Source organism: Macadamia integrifolia, chromosome 13 (genome assembly GCF_013358625.1).
Source record: "Macadamia integrifolia cultivar HAES 741 chromosome 13, SCU_Mint_v3, whole genome shotgun sequence".
NCBI lineage: Eukaryota > Viridiplantae > Streptophyta > Magnoliopsida > Proteales > Proteaceae > Macadamia > Macadamia integrifolia.
The window spans coordinates 2819889-2829254 of record NC_056569.1 but is presented as its reverse complement, the minus strand read 5'-3'; the positions used below and the strand labels follow the sequence as shown (position 1 = coordinate 2829254).

The 9366-nt window shown below is 40.1% G+C and overlaps 1 protein-coding gene across 2 annotated transcripts; it reads right to left on the bottom strand.

The window, feature by feature from the left end:
* Positions 1-6842: 6842 nt before the first annotated feature.
* On the bottom strand, positions 6843-9099 carry LOC122059741 (F-box protein At5g46170-like). Of its 2 annotated transcripts, XR_006134121.1 has the most exons (3): positions 7542-9099; positions 7174-7241; positions 6843-7095 (listed from the first exon to the last, which is right to left on the bottom strand). XR_006134121.1 is itself a non-coding variant. In XM_042622764.1 (2 exons), the coding sequence occupies exon 1, from the start codon at positions 8762-8764 to the stop codon at positions 7559-7561; it is 1206 nt and encodes a 401-aa protein (XP_042478698.1). In that variant the 5' UTR covers positions 8765-9099; the 3' UTR covers positions 6843-7241; positions 7542-7558. The 2 variants fall into 2 exon arrangements, 1 of the variants encoding a protein (XP_042478698.1); XM_042622764.1 differs by having other exon boundaries at positions 6843-7241.
* Positions 9100-9366: the final 267 nt, after the last annotated feature.

Genomic DNA, 9366 nt, shown 5'->3' with positions numbered 1-9366 from the left:
CTCTCTCTCTCTCTCTCTCTCCACTTCCCCCCCCCCTCTCTCTCTCCACTTCAAAATTTTTGACAGGGAGTATGGTCTTTGTTGCATTTCGGTGATGCACAAGGTGCAACAAATGAAAAATGACCAGCTAGTTCTTCTGGGCAGATACTGACATAAGACAGCCGTTAGCAAAGTCAGATGGGATTCTATCTGCAAAGACTACCACTTGGTGGAAGCTTTATAAGATGGCAGGGAAGCTTCCATCTTGGACAAAATTCCATATGGATAGCTGTGGTTTTGTGGATCTTGTACATGGAGTAGGAGATTTTTCTTGAAGCTGAGCCAGATTGTAAACTGACATGTAGATGGCATTTGCATGGCAATTGCAGGTTACATTGTTGATGGGAGGTGGGGTAGCTGACATTTTGGAAGATGGGTGATAGGGTTCTGTCAATCCCTACAACAGCCCTGGACCTCAACCAAAACTTGAAGATGGTCTCCCAGATTAAAGGCTTCCATACTTCAGGTCCAGGAGACTGATCTGGAAATTGACCTACTTGGGATGTTTCCTCCATTGCCACTGCCTGTGGAGCCTTTAGCCACCAAATTTCCCGATTCTGAAGGTTCACTTGATAGGGTTTCCCAGTGCTACCAATTAAGGTTCCTATTTATATGTGGGGGGACGCTAATCGGCTCGTCTAGACCTGTGTCGACATAGACCCGAAAACCAAAACCCAGTTCTTCAGATGGCCCTTAAAATGGATATGGGTTAGGTGCTGAAGAGAGAGAAGTACCCTTGGTCACAAGATTGTGATGCAACCCAGAGTCCTCTCAATAGAGCCCAAGAGTGATCCCACCGTTAGGAGGACCCAGGCAACTTTGATTGGCTTATCTCCCGCAACAGTAAGATGCATGCAGTAACCGTTATAGGTTACTACTGCATGGACCAGAAGGATTGCCAGGAGATTCCAGAACACCCGAAGAAAGCGTCTGTAGGTGGCTATTAATTAATTAATTTATTTATTTTTCCTTTTTGAGAATATTTATTTCCCCATTTCTGGTTCAACTTGAGCTTGTAGGGTAGGATTTAACATTTCTAACAATTTAAGGTATTGTCTCTTGGTTTCAGAATTCACCATTTGATCTGCTAGTTCTATGAGTTCTTGTTTTGTTAAGAAATTTATAGTTTTGCAATGATATGATCCCTCACCAAATCATAATACAACTTGTTTTGTTTTCGAATGACTGTTATTGGTGTTTAAAGAAAAAAGTTGTATTATTCGTGAAACCTTATCTTTTTAGTACGTTTTTTAAGATATTTGTTATCTAGGGATAATTTATTCTATTGGGAATGAGGGTTTTCTCTATATTATTTAATGCTATATCCTATATATATATATAAAGAGTTGAAGGGATCTCACAAGGAGATGGTATGTGTGAGGGTTTGTAATTTCTTCATCAAAATAGTGGAAGCTTTGATTTATCACTTAACCATGGGCATTGCCATATTAAGTGAACCATGTAAAATCGTTGTTCCTTTTGTCTTTCTTTTGCTATCCCTATTTTATTTTGTTAATTTTTACCACTTTATTCTACTAAAAAAAATAATAATAATAATTTCCATTTTAAGAGGAAATAGAGCAAAGAATAAAAAAATTCATCATCAATTTGTACGAATTTATTCTCTGATATTTGACCATCTGTAAATTGGGATGAGGAGATTACATAATTGCTTTTTTAGATTGTCAGAAACTTCTAAATTATTATTCTTTTGTTTCATGCAACATTGGTTTCTAAAGGGTCCTAATTTCCACATTTTTAATAGGCATGAGGCTTTGTGAATTTGTTAGAGCAAACACCAAGAAATACGAAAATAAATAGACAATAGATCAGCATAACACAGAGATTTAATGAAGTTCACACACCGGTGTGGTGTGCTACGTCCTTTGGCGAAGAAGAAGATGTTTCACTATGCAAAAGAGATATTACACCCAAGTAGCGACGAGAAAACTTCCCCTGAAACCCTAGCTTGGAAAAACCTTAAAATACAATGACTTTCTCAACAAGATATCAGTACATTATATATTCCAAGTCGTGGGTTGACCTATTGGCCCTACCCCTTTGCTTCCATCACAGATCTCAGAAAACTTCTCATTCAAATTGCCACAAAAATATGTCAAAACAGGTCAATCTTCAAAACGGGTCAAGAATTCGAGATAAACTTAATAGTATTTTTTTCATATTGGGCTATGAGAGAGAGACTTCAGAGTTTAGACTCCAATAAAGGGCTTCCCTAGGTGCAGGCCCAAGCACGATCCATTCTTTAGTAATGTGGAAGGGAACAGAGCTTACTTGTGACAGGCTATACCAACATTTGGCCCAAACAATTCAGCCCTGACTACGGCCCAGTCACCACTATGTTTTACATGCATACATCATATGCATGCGCATGCTTGGCTTTCTTGGGTTAGGTCTCGGGCCAGTGCCGGGTTTCTAAAGGCATTAGGTTGATCCGAACTTATTTTAAACTCGGGGCTATTCTGTGTGGGCCCCAGGTCCAGCCCAATATTCTTGGTTTTCAATCTGGATGAAAATTGGGGTTTGGGCCAGGCCTGGGTTGAGCCTGTTCCTTAGTATTGCTGGTTGGTTGGCCTACCTCAGCCCATCCCAAACCTGCTGGTTTACACCCCTTGTGGGAGAACCAAATGGTTCATTGAAATAAGAAGTCATGAACCATTCCATGACTGGCATGATTGAGCAACATTGTCTAAAAGGGTAGGATTGGTTGTGATCTCTTTATCCTAATCCTCTGGATATAATATGATTTGTAGTTATTGGTTGTGAGCTCTTTATCCTAATCCTCTGGATATAATATGATTTGTAGCTATTGGTTGTGAGCTCTTTATCCTAATCCTCTGGACATAATATGATTTGGAGTTATCTCATTGACTTCTAGTGCTTTATTCTCCACCCAGGAAGGTTCCATCAGTGACCTCTGCATGCCTTATTTACACCTGTGTGGACCAAAATCAATATTAGAATAGCCTTCTTGAAGATCCTGAAAACCATCATCTTTGTTACCTGGATTTGTTGTCTTCATCTATCTGTTCAGTCTTAACAAAGTATGAATTTCCCACTAAATAAATTAAATTTAGGCTCTGGTTCTGTCTCTTGTGGACTGTGAACTAGCATTTAATCTATCAAAATCCATGATTCATGGCCAAAATACAAATCAGTTTGGAACTATAGTTTGATTGGATTTGGACTTCAGGGATCATTTCATCTCATGCTTAATTAAAAACACTAATAAGGGAAGCACAAAGCAAGTGTTAGAGCTTTACTAAGTTTTAGTTATTGGGTTTAATAAGATGATATTAGTTCCATTCTTTGCCTTAAAGAAATGGATAAAGGAGGCTTAGTATCCATTATATAAGGCCCAATATATATGACAAAGGGGTTCCACTGTTGGACAGACCATGGCCCAAAAGAAATTACAATTAACAGATGATATGATTGATCAGAGTTTATTGGATGATTTGGTAAACAATTATTCATGAATGTGGTTCACTTTCATAATGCATGTGAGAAGCTTATAAAAGCTTTGAGAGTTGCCTGTTGTTGCATGGGAAGATTCTGTTTGAAATTCTGGAGTGGGTGGTAACCATTGCTTCACCCCCCAAATCATGATTTTGTTATACCACCAAGGAAGCATTGTCATGCCTATGCTGCCTCCCCTTCTCATAAAGGGATATTATTAATACTAAGGCCATGAGGGCACCTAAAAAATCATTCAATGTAGGTTTGACATTAAAGGAAAGCTTTATGTTAGACCCTAAACTTTCAAGAATCTCTTGTCATCTTTTCTTTTATGGGAAGGCCTATTTTCCATCCTCCCTTTAAAAGAAAGGTATCAATCAGTCGGTTCGGTCCAGTTACAGGTTTAATGCCAGGCCAACCCATTAAGACGAAGTCCGATTTTGATTTGATTTGATCTTTTATCGAATGGTTTACCAGGTTCTCACTGTGCTTAAAAAAGAAAGACCACAGAAATGGGTTCCGGTCATTTTAGTTAGTCGGATGTCAATGACTGGGCAAAACCACTCAAGTTGGTCAGGGAATCGGGGCAGTTGGTCAAAGTGGGGTTTAGGGTATTGTTCTCTACTAACAGCAGGGACAACAACAGCTGCTGAAGAATCATAGTGAGTAGCGGGCGGTGGGGGGACAGGGTTGGAGAATTTCTTATCAACTTTAAACCTAAAGCTATCTATGTCAATTAACAAAATTTATTCCTCCACTTGATATATATAGTCTTTTTTTGAATTTTTTTTTCCTGAGTAGAAACCTTAGGTATCAACCTGAATGACTTATGACTATGGACTTTTCTCAAGGTTAGGTAGTGTTCAAAATCTGTAAAAGCTACTGTACATTCCCTCCAGTGAAATATTAAGATACTTCCAAGGCTAAAATAATCGACATGAGAAAATACTTCTATAGCTCTTATACCTCCATAACTCGAAGTCCTAAAATCTCAACAATGTAAGGATTGATAGAAGATTTAGGATTCTCCCTTGAACAACCCTCTATGTATTTTCCTGCTATCCGTTATCCTCTTTATCGAAGATTCATTAGATCGACCGAGGGACTCTGACTGGTTTGGAGCGAACCAAGGTGGATTGGTTGTGGTTTTTTAATCCGAACTGATAAAAGAGGATGTATTCAATGCTCCCACATGTGCGAGGCCTGAAGGCAAGAACTACACAATTTTACCCCAAGAATGTCGAGAGGCTATTTCTATCGTTTGGCCACCAGGTCACAATATTCATACCTTACCGTTGGACCGAGAGAACCGATCCAACCAATAAAAACCCACAATCATGAGACATATGGCTACCGCCGTATGGAGAAAAAAAAAAAAAAAACTATGTTGTACGTCTATAGACTCTATACCAAATAGGAACCAAAGACTGAGGTGGGGAAGAAGAAGAGAAAGAATAGGGAAAACCCGCTCTAATGGAGAATCCAGTGCAAACTTTGCACCACATGCAATGGAAGTCATCAAGTTTTTGACTAACCATGGGGATGGGGATGGGGATGGGGATGGGGATGGGGAGGAGGGAGGAGGGAGGAGGGAGGAGAGGGAAAGAGAGACAAGGGAGAGGAGAGAAACAGAGAGGGGCAAAGAAGAAGAGGAAAGGGGAGAGAAACATAGGGAGGAGACAGGTGGGAAGGGGAAAGACAAGCGAAGAGTGGAAATTGCAGGGAAAGGGGGCGGCAAGGTTGAAAGAGAAATAGAGACAAAGGGTGTGAAAGGGAGAGGATGGGAGTTGCAGGGCTGGGGGGTGCTAGAGTGAAGGATTTCAAATACAGGGTGAAGATGGTGAGAGCACTGAGAGGGGTTGGGGTGTCGGTAAGTTGCTGCACGGGAGGAGGGGGAGGGAAACAAGCCGCAGAGGGTGGGTATTGCAACAGGAGGGGTGGCGGACTCGGGGAAGGGAAGATATATGAAATTCTCCATGGTCCATACATTTTGTTTATTTTTAACCGTTTCATGGGCCCATGGCCAATCCAAGAACGATTCTAAATGGCCGATCTAGGCCTACTCGAATCTATGTTTTTAAACATTACTCTTTATCAATGATGGTCAGAAGATGATTCAAGGAAGAAATTATGTAACCAAATAATTTCATACTTTGAAATTTCTGTAACAATGAAACCATAAAAAATTTGCAAAATACTTCGCTTTTGAAGAAAATCAAAATGAAACTGGATGCCACTCAGTAGAAATGTAGAATTTCAATCGAATTTTCTTGAAAACCAAATGTGACTCAATAGGAATGCAGGGTTTTATCCAAAATTTCGATTTTGACTCCACTTCAACTTGGTTTTAATACAAAACATTATATATAAAACATTATTGTTTTGATCAAAATAGATTCTAGACCCATTTCGGTAGTTTCAAATTATCTACTGGTAATGAAAAACTCCAAATAAAATCTTTCAGATTTAGTATTTTTTTTTTATAAGGGAGGAGATTCAGTATGCCACCAATTTTCCTAGAACCAGCAACTCAATCAGTGGAAATGTTAGGATGTACATAAAAAAACATTTCCAAGCTGAGGGAGTGAAAGAGAAACACAGATCTAGGTATACTGGCGAAATACCCAATCTTTTCCCTTTTTATTAAATGACCTAATATTTCTTAACGGAACAAAGTGCTGAAGACTAACACATTTTTAGTGCCTATTAGCTACATTTAACAAGATTTGTGTAATATTCAAATTTAGAAATATAGCCTTTACCCAATAGATTTTGAACTTTCCCATAGCTATATGCAGTGCCAACATAGGATTGAAAGAAAATTTTCGTTTGTGTTTTAACATTGATTGTAAACTTGCCCAAGACTACTAGTACACTAGTATTTGCATTTTTACATTTTTTGATATTAAATATTTTTCTTTAATTTTAGTTGCTTTATTAAATTTTGTGTATACTAAATTATATGTAGAATAGACTACTTAAAAAAAATATACAGCAAGAGATGACTTATACTACCAACTTAAAATACAAAATCAGCCTAGATTATTATTATTATTATTTAATCTAAAGGTTCCACTATGTTTAAAAAAGTTTAGTTAAAATTTAACTAAAGTCCGATCATAATGACCATTTGACTACCAAAATGACTAACTGAAACCAATCAAAACCATGGTAGAAACCGAAATCTCAAAGTAGGGTAATACTCATGATTCTTAATGAAGAATAAAACAACAATCAACAACCATAACCTTATCCCACCTAAATGGGGTATTGGCAATTGAAAGAAAAAAAAATTTTGGTGGGGCGGAGATTCCAAAGAGAAGATATTCACAAGAGCAAAAACATATGTTACCTACAATATTCACATTTACAATGAAATTTTCATTTGAAGTTGGGACTGACTAACAACTTTTTAAAGCTCTAACAACATCACTCTTAGATTGAGTTGGATTGAATGTGTGAACTCTGTAACAAACATATGCCCACAACAAAAACAAAAAGCAGATGCATTTCTTTCGGTTCAACCACACATAAGCAAACGATCCCTCTACTGAACATAGCACCATCCGGGGATTCTCTCACTTGGACAGAAAGAGGAACCAAAGATCTCAGATGAGCACCCAACGTTTCCCCTAATCTCATCTCTCCGTGAATGATAAGTTATTTCTGCCTCACAAAATACTCTGCATCTCCCATCACTTCCTCAAAGCACCTCTCGCGTTACCCTGGAATTTCCATAAAGAAATTTATCTAAATTTTTAGTCATACTCAATTCAGAAGCAAGAGCAAGAAGACCCATCAAGGAAATTGATCAAAAGCTAAGAGAAAAGAAACAGAAAAACAAGATGAAACAAGCAAGTCTTCCAGCTAAACTGTACTCCATTAAGTAACTATTTATTTCTACAAGGGCGTTCAGAACATCAAAAATTTAAACAATACAATCTGTGTGAAACTGTAATCAGCTGGAAATCAGGATTCATTCTTTCACAGTTCATCAATAGAGGAAGAGGTATTAGTAAAATTACCTCAACTTCCCATAGCCTCAGAAGGAGTTCATCTCAAGGCAGTAAGTTCGTCTCTTCACCAGAAGCTTCGCGGCCGTCCCATATGGCTCTTCAAAAGCTGCTGAAACCCAAGAACAATCAGAGCTGTCCTTCTTTGTCGACGCTGGTTGCTCACTCGGCCGAATGGCAACCAGTGTCGCCCCCTTCAGCACAACCCCATTGGGCAGCTCCAAGTGCGGAGCATACCACAGCCTCATGTTGAGTGCAGGCACCAGAGTTCGCCTCGAAGCGGTAGAAGCAGACAAGGGTTTCACCCTAAGCTCCTCCAATTGCTCTCTGCTCATACACAGCACACCTTGCCCATCAGCATCTGCGAGAACAAGGCTGTCGAGGGTGCGATGCTCCGCAATTATCGGCTGGAGCAAGTAATGCCTTGCAGAAGCTGCAATCAGAGAGCTAATCGTCCAAACGACTCTCAATTTCAGACCCCCGTTGGTATAAAACGATTCAGGTATGTTCCCATTGTCATCTCCATTGCCGCCAACATACAAAGCATCACCACCACCGGTGTCTGATTTAGCGGTACCAGGGGAGAGAACAGAGGAGGCACCAAGGATCGCACAGTTATCAAGGGTTGATCCAAAGTCGGCTCTCCATCTGAGTAAAACACCAGAATCGATCCCTAATTCTCCGCTTGGGAGCTCAATCCGTAGCCGGCGGATCTCATTGAAGTTCTTAAGGACCTGCGTGGGTGAGTGGTGTGTGACTCCACTGGCCTCCGTATCGTCCTCTTCACCTCCCCCAAGACCAGCACCACTACCACCACCAAATCCGGAAGACGACGCTGTAGAAGTTGACAAATTCTTCTTGGGTCCAAGGAATTGTCCAAGCGCTTGCAGAGGCTTCACAATTCCACCGAACACAAAACGAACAAAGTTCGAAAACGCACCTCGGTTCTTATCAGCGGTGGCGGCACCGGAAGAGGAATCATCGTCGGAGATAACGCAATCAACTCTCACCACAACGTTATCCACCTGAGGAACCAAGTCATGGAACCTGCGAGAGACGACGCAGCAACGACCCAAAGCTTTAACGTCACCGATCTTGTTGAAGACTATAAGTAACAGAGAATCTGGTAACCTATCGAAGTGATCGATCTCTACTTCGGATTCTGTGTCCAACCCCGGCTCTCGCTCTGGTTCTGGCCATATTCGACCCTTGAGATCTGGTCGGAGAGAAGACATGGTAAGGGAGAGAGAAAGAGAGATTGAACGAGATGATCTGACCTGATCTAAGAAACAGAGAGAGAGAGATGGACGAAGAGAAACCCTAACTCCAAAGAAGACAAACCCTAAAGCTAAGGAAACCAACAAGGTTTCTCCGGGAAAGCTTGAAACCGTCGGAGATAAGACATGGTCGTTTCAACAGATATGTCAGAGAGAGAAAGGAAGAGAGGCAGGTGAGAGGCACTTAACAGAGAGAGAGAGAGAGAGAAGAAGAAGATGAGATTAAGATGAGATGGAGGAAGGGGTGGGGGGATCTGGCTTTTTGGAGAAAAGTGGGAGATGGACAGGAAATGTGCTGTGTGTATGAATGAAAAAAAGAAAAAAAAAAGGTGCTTTTTTATTTTATTTTTGGGTATAAATATAAATAATTTCGTCTCTCTGTGTGTCTCGCTTTTTTGTCCTCCCAATTATATATTTTTCTATTTTTAAAATTGTGAGAGAGAGAGAGAGAGAGATAGTGAGTGAGAGTATGGACTATGGACAAGATCGAGGGACGTCGGGAGCAGGGAAGAAGGGGGGAGATCTTAAGGTCAATTTTGTCCGGTTCTGATTTGGATTCC

Excerpts from the sequence above, each read along its gene's own strand:
- LOC122059741 (XM_042622764.1), bottom strand. The coding sequence starts at position 8,764 with ATGTCTTCTCTCCGACCAGATCTCAAGGGTCGAATATGGCCAGAACCA.